The 15,353-nt window shown below is 46.9% G+C and overlaps 1 protein-coding gene across 1 annotated transcript; it reads left to right on the top strand.

The window, feature by feature from the left end:
* Positions 1-258: 258 nt before the first annotated feature.
* LOC120965916 (large ribosomal subunit protein uL18-like) lies at positions 259-3,345 on the top strand. The gene is given in 6 exon segments (XM_073500693.1): positions 259-315; positions 317-341; positions 344-408; positions 1,342-1,476; positions 1,684-1,793; positions 3,282-3,345. Coding segments are annotated over 6 exon segments (456 nt in total).
* Positions 3,346-15,353: the final 12,008 nt, after the last annotated feature.

Below are 15,353 nucleotides of genomic sequence, written 5' to 3'. Positions count from 1 at the left end.
GTCTTGAGAAGATAGTCAAAGATGTTTGATGGATTATGAGATTTTAGGTCTAATAGATGAGCATGGTGATTATTATATTGGCGAATAAATGAATCTTTAATAAATTTGAAACAATTTGGATTTAGTTAGCCGACTGTGATCTTTAACCAAATTTTATGATGGATTATGAGATTTAGTTTGGCTACGTTCCGCCTCTTCCTCGAGGAGCATGTGCAGTGCGGTGGTGCGGGCTCGTGCGGCGTGCGGTCGGCTCAGAAGATGGGTGCCGACGCCTGCAGCTTGTGCACAATGGTGACTCCACGCATCTCCTGCGCCCCGCAACCCTCTCCTTCCCGGCACAGGAGAGCAAGGATGCCGAGGCGGTTCAGGTTTGCCTCCACCTCCACTCTCCTCCCTGCTCTCACTCTTGTCTCCCTTTTTTGTCTCATTCTGCAGCTTCATTCAAGCATATATTTTAAATTGCTAGGTATTCCAGGTAGTTAGCTTATCTATGGACTACACCTACATTTGATGTTAGAACACTCATACTAATTTATGTTCTTGTTGCATAGGTGAATGGTGCTTTAGCTTCAATGACCAAGTTTATTACTAAATATTTTTCCCATTGAAAGTGTCAAAGAATATACAATTTGGTATGGAGAAGTTTTCTTATGGGGAAATAAAGATTCTTGTATGCAGAACTATTTGGGCTCCCGCAGCTGTATCAGTTGGTTTTAGTTCTCAGATTTTTACTTTGCTTTTCTTGGCAAAAAATTGGATGTATGAATCTGAGATCTGGACCTCACGTTCACTGCTTTTCTTTTCATCTGCAGTCGCGAGGAATATTAGGAAGATCAGGCAGAGGGTTTCACATACCACTTCTACACTGACAAGTCTTTGCTTTTCAGGATTGCCATGCTGAGCTGCTGTTGTGATGCTTTAATTTTCTTTTGTTTTGTCACTTTGTTAAACTTTGTTCTCTTATTCTGATGCTATGATTTTTGATGGCTAGGTGAGATTTGTGGTGAAAGGTCTCCTTTATTTTGTTTACCTACAGATCTTGACTGCACGATTGATAATTTTGCTGGATAGGTTAGAAATCTAATAACAGACATTTTAAAGGATGTAGTTGGTAAACATGGAAAGCCAAGAAAAATATATAGCTTACTTACAATGTTGTTTGATCCATCGCTCTACAGCAGGCTCACTGATGGACTTGAAGTATGCCTAATCTTGGACTGCATTTATTGCCTGTTGTTGGTCTGCTTTTTTTATTCTATATTCAGGGGGTTCTAAGCTATTGAATTAGGAAGCATATAGTTTACCCGTTGGAGACCCGCTTCAGTCTGTTGGCTACTGCAGGGAGCTTTGGATGGTGGTCTTGGTATTCCGCACAGTGACAAGAGATTTGCTGGCTTCAAGAAGGATAAGAAGCAGCTGGGCGCTGAGATTCACCGCAAATACATCTATGAAGGTCATGTTGCTGACTACATGAAGGTGAGTTGGATCCATTGCCCTCGTGGTATTATATAATGCCATTTCTTTATTCCCTAGGGCTATCATTGTTGTATACATGAATTTTTTTGGAAGATATATCTGGGCTTGATTCACCCATATAAAGTATTCTAAAGCAGTGTACTTTGTTCTTATTTCTGAAGCAGCTTACCGAATCTCGTTTTAACTTCTGCCCTACCCATATCTCAGTCAATAGCTGATGAGGAACCTAAGAAGTACCAATCTCACTTCAGTGAGTACATCAAGAAGAATATTGCGGCCGATGACATCGAAGCACTGTACAAGAAGGTTCATGCTGCCATTTGTGCTTATCATTTTTTTTTTTAGAAAAGGAGGATGACCCCCGACCTCTGCATCTGGGAGATGCATACGGCCACTTTATTAATTATTCTCGAGGACCTTACAAAGTATTATAAATAATATACCTGAATCCACCATCTTGGCAACATATGCCGCTACTCTTATCCATATGATGAAGGGATGCTAGCTGGGCCACTACCCAAACCACTCACCTAAACCTAACATCAAAAGCCGAAAGCCCCAGCCGAGCCACATACCGGGTCTGGGGCACAATCCGGTCAGACGCACTCTTGTGTCGTCGCCGCCATCTTCCACAGGTCCGTCTTCAGATTATATTGAGTCTTCTACCTTGTGAAGGCCACTTCTGCCATCGACGTCACCATGACGCCAGACAGCTACCTCCTCCTGCGCGAGTCCATCTCCGCGCATCGGACGCCGAGCCTCCACAACGCCATGCCGCCGAACTCCGCCGCCATCAATGAGTGAGATGAAGTACCGCTCCACCACGGCAAGTACAAGATGAGGAAGGGCGAGGTCGCCGTCGGAGACACGGCCGGAAGATAAGCACCGCAGTCACGAGACATGCCCGGAGCTGTGACGCGGTAGATCAGACGGGCCGCCACCAGGATCCAGACAATCTCGCCATGCACGCCCAGCATCCCCATGCCCAAGTTGGCGCCTTCAAGAAGGTGACGACGCTGTGGCGCCGCCGCCGCTTAACCACCGGGGCTAGGTTTTCACCCGGGCGCATGGGAAGGGGGGAGGCAGGGGAGGTTTAGCCTCGGCGCCGCCACCAAGGAGGGAATGGCGTCCGGGACGCCATCGACGCCGTGACCGCCACCGGCGACCAAGGGTTTCCCCCGGCCAAGCACCCTGCCGCCACCTCCGAACCAGCCACAACGTCAGCAGGCGCGTGCACGCCGGAGATCCAGGCCGGCCGGAGGTCATACATCACGAGCGCACCAGATCGCCTCCGATCTGACGAGGGGAGCCCGGGGCCTCCCCGCGCCATGACCAGTGCCCACCGGGACCTCGCTGCCTGCGCAGCCGAGGGGATCCGGCCTACCTCACCGACGAGCACTCCCTGCCGCCGGAGGAGCGCCGCCCGCACCAGCGAGGCCGCCGCCTCAGATCCGCCGCGAAGAATGCCGCGCCGCCACCGGCTTGCGCGCTCCAGTGACGTGCCGCCCCGGCCAGGAGGTCGCGCCGCCCCGCACACTAGCGCGCGCCACCCGACGCGCCGGCCGCCGAGCTCCGCCGCCACGCCCGAAGAAGCAGCCCCCCGCGGCCCCTGTTCCAGGCGAGGAAACGAGATCCCGCCGCCGCCGGCACCGCGCGGGCTTTGCCCGGCGGCGCCCGCCGGCGGCGGCGGGAGGAGAGGAAGGAGGTGGGGGCTGGGTTCGGCGGCGGCTAGGGTTGGGCGCCCGGGTCGCCCGCGGGGGGGCGACACGGGGCTGGGAGCCACTCCTCGGGTTTGTCAATGTCTTCATTTGTGCTTATCATACCATGGCAAAATCAACTAAGGAACCTCCAAAGACGCACAAGAGTTAGATATATCTTGCCGTTTATTAAAGTCAAACAACTGATAATGAAGTTTATCAATATGTAGTAATGGGTATAAATGTTTTCTCATACTCATGTAGTCTGTTCATTCCTAAACTATATGTTCTTCTTTTGTTAAAACCTTGAAATATTAAGATGTTACGATAAATAAATTCCTTCAGAATCAATAATAGAAAAGTTTTGCTATGCAATAAGATACAGTTGTATGCAAAAAATAATCTTGTCTTATATAGTTATATATCAAAAGTATGGATTTTCTATGCACTTCCTGCGATCATTAATGTTCATTGTCTTTGTTCGGATTTTGTTGGGCACCTGCGGCAAGCGGTGTCAGACACGACAGACGCTGCCAGGTCCGCGTCGACATCGTGCTCACGGAGCCTGGCCGCTGCGTTGTGTTCTCCATCTTGCAATGCATGATGAACTACACGGTAAAGTTCAGCTGAAGTTCCTCTGTTTTCTTCTACTAAGAGTTCTGACGATTTGTACTACTTGGCTGCAACTTTATGCCGTTTGCATCACCATACGGATAGTGGTAAGAATGCAGCAGCAAATCCAATAGTAGGTAATCTTGACAGTATTTCACCACCGGTAATCTTGCTGTCTTTTATGGTTGCAGGTTTGTTCTTCTGGCATTATTCATGGTTCTCATCATAGCCATACTGAATGATGCAGGCGGCATCTCTGAATTTATCATATGAATTATGAATGAGCTTGCTTGGCTACTGACCTGCTGTGTGGGAAAGGCATCCTTTTACCAGAGCTATGGATTTTAATATGCTCCATTTCCTTCAGGTCTTTTATCGCTCCATCCTTGATTTATCTGAGTGCACTGGGGTGGCTCATGAATTAAGAATTTAGGCTTACAGTAGGATGAACTTCCTTGAGAATCAATAATAGAAAAGTTTTGGTTAAGAGCAATTTCCAACGCGTCGTGAATTTTGTTTTTCTGATGTTTGGGTCTTGGCATGTATGCTTTGTTTGCCTATATGCTCTGTTTGGAACCTTTTATTCTCCTTTTGTCTTGGTCTGAATTCATGGATAAATTGCCTCCTTTTTTACTTGCTTGGGCTTGGGATTGGGCTTGGAAGAACTTTATCCTGTACTTAGTTACTTGGGTTGTATGACACCTATGGTTTACCTCATTGTGCTTCCAGTTCATTTGCCTTTGTTGGTGGCTGGGGGCAAATATTTAGTTTGAATTTTAGTTGATTGTCTTTGGATGTCGCTAATTTTGTATGAGCTGCAGGTGACATGTTCTTTCTATTTTTTATAGAAAATATTTTCTTTCTACTAACTCTAATCCAAAATAAGTGTCGCAGTTTTGAGCCCGGGTTCGTTCAAAACTGCCACACTTATTTTGGATCGGAGGGAGTAATATTTAGTTTTCTTCCAGTATTTATGATGCTTTCACTCTTTTGTCAGGTTAACAATTTTCATTGACCTTTCGTTACACCTTTGATTGTAATCAGCATCGAATGGTTGTCTGGCTATGCTTTGCATTATTATAGATCGTATATGCTGCTGCTACTTAATTATACTTCTATGTGATCATGCAATTGTATTCATTTTTCATGTTCACCGATGATGGAAAAGCGCCGACTGATATGAAGCTAAGAGGAAGAAAAATAAGAGGCAATTGAACATGCTTCCCTCGGCAGAAATAATTTAAAGGCCTAAGTAGGAAACTGGATTGGGTTGACTAATCTTACCTGACTAGCTTAGCTCATGTTGAGTGTTATTTCTGATTATTACTTCTCACAGGAACCAAATAGAAATCACTTATCATGGAAATTTATACGTAGGTCTTGTGTGGTGTACACCAACTTCAGTGGCCCAAAATTATATTTTTGATTCAAATTATGGACACCATTTTGGAGTGGCCTGATTCACAAGGGGTGCAGTTTCATAGTAAGACGGAGAACATGATGTTTCCGTATACCTATAAAATCTGTACAAGCTATAGTGGTGGCCTGCTTTTTGTCATACATAGTTGAATACGCTGCTTGCGTGGTGCAAACTGGAAACTTGCAGGTTACTGGAGCATTCATTCAGTCATAATGATTCACTCATCCAGTTAGTTTACAAATCTAGAGATCATAATTTCTGTCTAAAAATTGCACTTCTATTTTTTATTTACAGGGCCTGGTCACAGATGACATTTTTTCTGGGTTGTGGTGAAATACTTTTGTTTTTTGGAAAACATGTGCTCTAACTCAATAGTTGCCATTTAGTTTAGTTCAAGTTTAATTTTGGGTGCCATTCAGTTTAGTCAATTCTGGGCAATAACTGTCATTTAGTTCAGCTCAACTCAACTCTAGGCAATAGTTGCCATTTAGTTCAGTTCAAGTTCAGTCTTGTGTGCCATTTAGTTAAGTGTTAGGAGCAACAAGTGGAATTCAGTTCAGTTTTGTTCATAATTCTGCATATGATGTTCTGTTCAATTCTGCACATGCTCAAAGCTTACCAGAACACTCATTTAGTCATAACGTTCAAGCAAACAGTGGAACATTTTGCCATTAAAATATGTTCAACCCTACACTTATACAAGTAGCAACTGGAATTCTTATTCAATCACAACTACAATATTTTGTTATCTTAATCTTTCTCTCCATATTCACTTAACATGAGTCACTCAGTTGAACGCTTCCTGCACAAACCACAGGACACGTCGACGTACCCTTGTCTTTCGGTGTTACTATGGTCTCTCCTTGCGATGCCACCGGTGGCGACGGAGCCTTGGCTGGCGACTGCTGCCATGAGACCTTGAAACTGGACTCGTGCTCCTCTTGGAGGACTTGAGCAGTGTGTTCCAGGGTGGCGGCGACACAGAGGATGAGCACGGTGGGCCTGAAGCAGAGTGCAGTCTGTGAATGAAGATATGTCAAAGGACACTACATATCCATTGAAGCTATCTGATAAATGGAGACCGTAGCCAAAACTGAGGTTAGGGACCTCAATTGCTGTGACATGAAGGAACTTAGAGCTGGAAAATGTATCTGTAAAGAATCAACTCGAGATGGCAAACACTAGCAGCCGGAAACATTTTAAGGGCTGGTTCGTTGCAGCAAGGTATGCAACATTATAATGCTAAGCTACTCACTTGGACAAGACACATCAAATGAGATCATGAACACAGCTCTTATGAACATTGAGGAACTGGCAGATTCTTGTACAATCTCAGCGCAGATACATTTAACATGAGAGATGAAACAACTCTGATTCTGAAGAGCAATGGAAGTCGAATCAGCAACTAGGTGCGGCCTGCAGCTTGTTCACCATCATCAGACAATCTGAAGCCAGAATCATCACTGGCCGGTAGACTTCTGACAAAGCAAAATGCAGACCTTTGGTCAAGCCGATATTGCTTTAGCCAGTTCTGGAATGGTGACCCCTTGAAGTGTCTGGTCAAAGCGAACCAGGATATCACCATCCCCTCGCCCATCAACATTACTTACTAGTAACCATCTTGGCACTGACGATGATGGCCTCGTTTGGTTGCGTGGATCCCGGCTTATTCCCTGGGCGAAGAAACCACGGGCCAGATCGAACCGGGGAAATCTACCGCAACATTGGGACACATTCATTGGCGAGGCATCCCTCCCCAACCAAAAGATGAACAAAAGCACAAGTGTGTGTGCACTGCGAGCTAAGAAAGCCGGTTAATCATTCAGCATTATGCATGGTATTCAGTCATGATTGTCAAGTGTCAAGTTCAGTTTTAAAAGCTGAACCCTCAAGTGTTAAGTTTAGGTAACAGGGGCTGTGGAGTAACTGTAGCTGGATCAAATCCTGAATGTCAAGTTCAGAATATGATACTCAATTATCATGACAAAATTTACTACTTTGGAATGTGTGGGTGCGCTGGTTTTCAACTAGTTGATCTAATCATCTTGAATTGACAGGTTTTCTGAATATACTCACAAGTCGCAACCATGGCCTTACAGTGCTACACGCCTCTGCTGAAGCCCCAACTGGCCCAAGTCTCGGTCAACCCTTCCATTAACACGATACAGATTCCAGGTTTGCTTTGCCTCGCACGAATATGCTCGTTCCATGACATCTTTCTGGAATATACACTGGATAACATGTTTTGATGTGTGGATGCACTGGCTAGCGATTAGTTCTTACTCATAATTATCTTCTCTGAATATACATGAAATAATGGCCTTACATAGTCAGTGCTCCGCCCCTTTGCTGAAGCCCTAACTGGCCCAAGTCTCGGCCAGACCTTCTCTAAATAGATGCAGATTGCAGGTTTGCCTCGCACCAATATGCTCCTTGCATAAGCTAGTAATCTCTCGCCATATTTCACTTTTTTATCCTACTTGCATCATGCCTGATGACTTTTTTTGTGCCACCAATTTTAGTGTATGTTCGAGGAGTAACAGATTTTACGTATCTTTCTTTTTTGTGTCGTTGCTTCATCAAATGGAAATTTAAGTAACGGGAGATTCGTCAAATGGAAATTTAAACCAGTTTATGATTTGGTGAGGAATCTATATATATTAGTGTGTGTTGTTACGTTGAGCTCTAAATAACAGGGAGCACACAAAATTACATTCAATCCAAATAGGGCTGGTGTTTGCATCTGTATTCTGTAGTTCTGTATGTTGTATTCAAATAAACTGTTTCTTTTTGGGTGTTCATTTTTCGTCTTAATAATGGTGATTGTTATTCGCTTGGAACCATCATGTAAAGCTAGCTGGACATGGTTAAACTATAATTTTCCAGGTTTCAAAATACTATTACGGTTTAGTACTTTGTTCCGAGAGTCTTTCTTCCCAAAATTGATTTTTTTTCCAGGATTCTCCTAAATCTTTTTGGTTCTTGATGTGAACTGATCATCAGAATGCATGAACTGTATTGGATTCTTGTAAGGAAGTATTTGAATGTTGCTTGTCCTGATCTAATTATCTGCAATCCACAGGTTATGCAACTGCACTTGCAATGGTATCAGGAATGACCTTGCTTGGGCGACCTTCTCTGTTATGATATTGTTGTCTAAGTTAAAAAACCTGAATCTGCTCCATGGTTTTGTTATGTTAGATGTGCCCCAAGAAGCTTCTTTCTTTTGATTTTTGTCGTCAATATATTATGTGGATGCTCCTCATACTCATTATGAAGATCGGCAAATATCAATTCTCTGGATGTTCTTCATAACTATGGCGAATCACATGAAGTTCAAATGTTAGCATAGCTAATATAAAAGATAATTAAAGCTACTAAGGAGGGGCTCCTCCCGTGCCTGTGCAATTGTGGAAGACAGCTCTTTCCTGCCTGAAACGTAGCAGTAAACAACAGTGCCCATGAACAGTGCCTTATGGTGAACACTGCCTGTGCGTCAACAGTTAGAATATTATTTTTTTCCTTTTCTCATTTTCCCCCTTCGTGATTTACCGTAGAACAACACGGTTTTATTCAGGCGGCCACCGCTTTGAAGGTATAAGTGGTAGTTACATGTGCAAATAATACTTTCATATGAACGGTATTTTCAGAAATAAAAATACAAACAATTTCTTAGGAAAACTAAGTTTTTTACACATCAAAGACAAGAGACATTTCTACTAGGTTTATGTAAATTTTCACACTAAGATGACATCCGACCTGCTTGATAAGAAAAGTCGGAGCTCAAAATAGTTTTTTTTTCCTTTTCTCATTTCCCCCCTTCACGATTTACCGTAGAAAAACACGTGTTTATTCAGGTGGCCACCACTTTGAACGAGTCTTCACAAACTATCATCTTTTCTTCTAGCTTATGCATGTTTTTAGGCTTCGAGAATTAAATATGTGTTTTCAGGTAGTGGACTGTGCACAGAATAATATTATTTCTTTCCTCCCGCAAATTTCACACTGAGATGACATCCGACCAGCTCGATAAAAAAGAGAGTCAGAGCTCAAATTAGCTTTCTCTTTTTTTTCCTTTCCCCATTTTCCTCCTTCGTGATTTACGTAGGAACAACACGTGTTTATTCAGGCGGCCACCGCTTCGAATAACTCTTCACAAAATATAATCTTTTCTTCTAGCTTATGCATGTTTTTAGGCTTCGAGTTCAGGTACATGTGTTTTTAGTGCACACAATAATATTATTTCTTTCCTCTCTTCTCATATTTAGTGAACTAAACATGTGTATATATACGTGTGACATAATATTTAGTTCTTGTGTATATATACAGACATGTTAGTACCTGAAAACATGTTTAGTTCCTCCCTTCTCATGTTTAGTTCCTCCCGTGTGTCTGTATATATATAGACACATGCAATTCTTTTAGTGCACACGTGGATCAAGTACAAATGAAATTGCATGTGTCTGTATATATAAAAGAATTAAACAAACAAGAGCACCTCCCGTGCAATCCCAGTGTTGGGCAAAGGCTCTTCTCTGTGTGACACGTGTCGTCGTTTTTTTAGTTCAGTCTGGTTTGGCCATTGGTGACTGGTTTTCTTCCAATCAATTCGTCTCTTCCCTACCGCTGTCTCCCTCATATGCGGCCTGCCGCCCTCCATGTTGCCTTCGTGAAGGCTCCCGTACACTCCTGTCCCGTGCAACCATATATGAGGCTATATAAAAAGTTGCTTCCTGGGCGTCTCCCAAATCCAAGCGGATCACCGCTCCACCATCGTGTGCGGCAAATCCTGGATGGCATCATATCCCCAGATCTGTCCTCCAGACCTTGCCACCAGTCCATTTCTTGTCTGAGCTCAACGACCGATCCCTAATCTCCCTTCCCGGCGCCAACCCCCGTCTCGTCTCTACGCGTCAGAGCATCTCCAGCTGCGCCCCCAACACGCCTCCCAGGGCGCCTTTTTACACGCCGGTGCCGGAAAAAAACTCCAGTCGCGCCCCCAAGACGTCGAAATCCGTCGGCTCGGCCCGTTTTTGGGCCCGGCAATCGCAGGACGAACCCGGCGCACTAGGGGTGCTCGGGGGCTCCGGCGCAAGGAAAAAACACGCCTGGGCCACACCGTCAGGCGAAAAGTCAAGCCATTCGTCCAGATTCGCCCCCACCCCCCGCATGCTCGGCCACCACCCTGCTGATCCCGGTGCCGGCCACCGCCCAGCACCGCTAGATAGGCCATTCCCTGCCGGAAAAGAGAGAAGGTTTCGCCGCGGCTGAGGGAGTCCTGGACTAAGGGGTCCTCGGGCGTCCGGCCTGTTAGCCATGGGCCGAACTGATGGGCTGTGAAGATACGAAGACCGAAGACTGCACCCGTGTCCGGATGGGACTCTCCTTGGCGTGGAAGGCAAGCTTGGCGACCGAATATGTAGATTTCTTTCTTTGTAACCGACCTTGTGTAACCCTAGATCTCCCCGGTGTCTATATAAACCGGAGGACTTAGTCCGGAAGGGGGAGACTCATTACCATAGTCATACAAGCTAGACCTCTAGGGTTTAGCCATTGCGATCTCATGGTAGATCAACTCTTGTAATACTCATATTCATCAAGATCAATCAAGCAGGAAGTAGGGTATTACCTCCATAGAGAGGGCCCGAACCTGGTGAAAGGATCGATATAGTTGACTAGAGGGGGGGGTGAATAGGCAACTAACAATTTTTAGCTTTTCTTTACCAAATTAAACTTTGCATCAAAATAGGTTGTCTAGATATGCAACTAAGTGAGCAACCTATATGATGCAACGACAACAAGCACGCAAGTAAGTAAGAGAAACAACACAAGTAAACTAGCGAAAGTAAAGGAACAAGATAACCAAGAGTGGAGCCGGTGGAGACGAGGATGTGTTACCGAAGTTCCTTCCTTTTGAAGGGAAGTACGTCTCCGTTGGAGCAGTGTGGAGGCACAATGCTCCCCAAGAAGCCACTAGGGCCACCGTATTCTCCTCACGCCCTCACACAATGCGAGATGCCGTGATTCCACTATTGGTGCCCTTGAAGGCGGCGACCGAACCTTTACAAACAAGGTTGGGGCAATCTCCACAACTTAATTGGAGGCTCCCAACGACACCACAAAGCTTCACCACAATGGACTATGGCTTCGCGGTGACCTCAACCGTCTAGGGTGCTCAAACACCCAAGAGTAACAAGATCCGCTAGGGATAAGTGGGGGAATCAAATTTCTCTTGGTGGAAGTGTAGATCGTGGCCTTCTCAACCAATCCCGAGCAAATCAACAAGTTTGATTGGCTAGGGAGAGAGATCGGGCGAAAATGGAGCTTGGAGCAACAATGGAGCTTTTGGGGGAAGAGGTGAGTCAACTTTGGGGAAGAAGACCCCTTTATATAGTGGGGGGAACAAACCAACCGTTACCCCCCCCCCCTGCCCCGAAGAGAGCGGTAGTACCGCTGTGCCAGCGGTACTACCGCTTGCAACACTAAGCGGTACTACCGCCCAAAAGCGCGGTACTACCGCTTGGTCCACAGCGGTACTACCGCGGAGGGAGGGCGGTACTACCGCACAGGAGCGGTACTACGGCCCCCCACAGCCGCGGCCAGTACCGTAAAACCCGACACGAAAAATGAGCCCTCGAATCGAGGCGGTACTAGCACGAGACCAGAGCGGTACTACGGCTTGGGGCCACCAGCGGTACTCATGCTCTGGAGCGGTACTACCGCGCCCAGAGCGGTACTACCGCTTGTGGCACCCAAGCGGTACTACCGCTCCGTCCCGCGGTACTACCGCTGGGACCAGAGATAACACACACACGGAGCTACTAGCGGTACTACTGCTCTGGGCGGTACTACCGCTCCGGAGCGGTACTACCGCTTGTACCACCCAAGCGGTACTACCGCTCTGGCCCGCGGTACTACCGCTGGGACCAGAGAGGGCACAAAGAAAGGAGAATCCAAGCCCATCAACGAAACGGAAAGGCTCGGAGGGAGGGGCAAAGGAAGTGTACGTGATGATTCCGCCCTAGCCTTTCCAAAGCGGACCCCCTCTTGATAGTACGGTGATCCCTATGAAACTAGTCCACCAAACTAATCCGAAAGGACTACACCGTCTTCGCTTTAAGTTCCGAGGGGAGGATATCGTCTCGTGCCCAAAACAATGAATCTCTGAAAAACACTCAACGCACACGATTAGTCCGCAAAAGCATTGTCATCAATCACCAAAACACCTTAGGGATAAATATGCCCTTACAATCTCCCCCTTTTTGGTGGATTGATGACAATACGGGATTTGCACAACTGGGAAAAATCAAATGGCATAAGCAAACCCCAAGTCTCTAAAATATAGACGGGCTCCCCCTAGATGTGTGCCATCAAGATAGGTGCTTTGAGCTGCACGACACACATACTAGGATCAACACTCCCCCTGTATTTTAGAGACCAACAACCTAAGCGAGAAACAAGATAGCAGGATATATAACATAATTAAGCATATAACTCAAGAGATATCAAATGACTAGAGACAAAGATAAAGATATAATAATGATAGGGTAGCATATGTCTCACACCATATGACGCGAACTAAAGTCTTACGGAACACAAAACCAAGCAAACGCAAGTTCCAAGCAAAACACAAGGTATCACATAACGAAAGCACAAAGGCAAAGAAACACTCGCAGACGCAAATCCCTAAACTCTCTCCCCCTTTGGCATCGAGACACCAAAAGGGGCAAAGAGCTAACCTACGGCTCCAGGTGAGAGCATCAGGACTCTGCGTGATCATCTGCACTGTCGTCCGCGCCCGGAAACTGCTCGGCATCGGAGTCGGTCCACGGACAGTGCTGCTGGATCCACTCCTCCTCCTCAGTAATCTGACCCTCTGAGCCGCTAGTGACTGTCGCACCCATCTGACGCATCAGTTCCTTGTGTCGTCCTCTTGCCTTCTTCTCAGCCACATGAGTCATGTACTGACCATGAGACTCCATGCAGAACAGCTTCTTCATCTTGTGTTTCAGCTTCTTTGCCCAAGAGGGCTCTGCTACAGAAGGCTCTGTCCCAGGTGGCACATACTCCTCATCATCATCCCCGATACCAGCCTCGTCCTCGGTCTCCATGGCAGCAGCAGAAGATGGAGCTCCAGATCTACCCCAGTTATCCTTCTTCCTCAGACGCTTGATCTCATGAGAGACCAACTCTCCAGTCTCCAGCTGCTCATCAGGATAGGTACGTCTCCAGGCCCTCTCAATAAGCAACATGATGAACGGACCATAAATTGGGCACTTGCGCTCAGAGACAGCCGCCAAAAGCTCAGACCACATGACATGAGAGATGTCCAGAGACTCGCCGGTGTTTACGTCCTTCTCACGCTGGCAGAAGAGAAGCATGTCCACAAGGTAAGAGTGCACCATGTCCAGATTCCCAATGCGAGGGAAGAGAGTCTCGCGGAAGATGCGGTGAAGGATGTCCAAATAGGTAGACAACTCATAGGTTTCCTTCCTGGTCTCAGGGTGGACCTTCCGAGTACAGTAGGGCCAGAGGGCTTGCTTGTGAGTGGAGGTAGTATTCTGGTGAGGACGAAAACCAACTGGAGTCTCAAGCCCTTGATCTTCCACCTCAAGCAGCCCCATGAAGGCCTGCCACTTGACAGCTAGCACCTTTCCATTTGTCATCCAAGTCAGAGTCCTGTCTGCGTCAGTCCCTAGGTGAACAGTGGCAAAGAACTGTGCCAGCAAATCTGCATCAAAGTCTTTGTTGAACTGCATGATCCTGAGAATGTTCAACTGAGAGCACATCTGTAGAGCATCACCAAAGTACTCAGGGTCCTTCTCCATGGCATCCGTGTTGATGGAATGAACATTGACATAGAGATTCTTCTTGGCTTTGATCACATCAAAGTATGTGGAATACTGAAACCGGTTCCAGAACGGGCGGTTGACAAGATTGGGTTCTTGTTCTTCCTCATAGGGGTTGCGCCTTCGCTTGTCCCAGAATTCCCTGCTAGACATCTCAGTCACTTTCCTGCCACTTGGCTTTGGTCGGCTGGCAATCTTCTTCGTGCGAGGAGGATTAGCACTTGAGGAAGCACCCCCTGCCGGCTGTGGAGCACTGGAAGAACCACCTGCAGGCTCAGATGAGCGGTACCGCTTCGACGTTGAACGCCCAGGGTTGACACGACGGACTTGCTGCTCAGGATGTTCATCACCTGGAACCAAACACACGGACACAAGAAACAACCAGTAGAAACGATCAAAACCAAATAAACACAACAAAGATGGATCAACATGTGGTAGGAAACAATGGAACTGGGCATCCAGCGGTAGTACCGCTTATCCTCATAAGCGGTAGTACCGCTCCTTGGAGCGGTAGTACCGCTCCAGCGGTAGTACCGCGCCATATGGGCGGTAGTACCGCTCGAGACGGGGCACGGCGGATCCCTACTGCCGTGGTCAGATCCGGCACTACCGGGGATGCCAAATTCAAAAATAAACCTACCAAACATCAATCCAAAGAGTCTAGTTGCCTTCTCCAACCTACTCAAGCCTAGATTTGGCCAAAAATCTAGAGATGCAACTACTATTGCCCCTAAAACGCAAGATCTGAAAACTAGACACGAAGAGAAGAGGAACGGGGGCAATACCGGCATCCATGGCAAGAGAACGAGGTGGGGATCGACTCCACCGAAGGAAATGGAGAGGAATGGTCCGGAGACGGAGGGCCGCCGGAGCCTTCCCGCGGCGAGATGGCGCTGGAGAGAGGAAGAGGAACCAGGGGACGAAGCAAATGGGTATGGGGTGGAGGAAACCACCCCTGCCCACGACTTAACCCCCTGGCCCCGCCCCTCAGCGGTAGTACCGTGGTGAGGGGCGGTAGTACCGCTTAGCCGAATAGGCGGTAGTACCGCCCTGTTGAGCGGTAGTACCGCTCCAGCGGTAATACCGCTCCTTCACAACGGTAGTACCGCCCAGCGCAACACAAACTAGACTCTACACACATGGTGCAAAACGAAAGACGGGAAACAATGGCAAGAAGACCAACAAGAGCACTAGCAAGAGAACAAGAGTCACACACCTCTATACGAGAGGGCGGTGGCCGAGGCCACCTATGTTTGAGTCACTTGGTATGGCACCGCGAAGAATTATCCTTGGGCCCAT

Source organism: Aegilops tauschii, chromosome 6 (genome assembly GCF_002575655.3).
Source record: "Aegilops tauschii subsp. strangulata cultivar AL8/78 chromosome 6, Aet v6.0, whole genome shotgun sequence".
Classification (NCBI taxonomy): domain Eukaryota; kingdom Viridiplantae; phylum Streptophyta; class Magnoliopsida; order Poales; family Poaceae; genus Aegilops; species Aegilops tauschii.
This window is presented reverse-complemented; position numbering and strand designations above follow the sequence as displayed.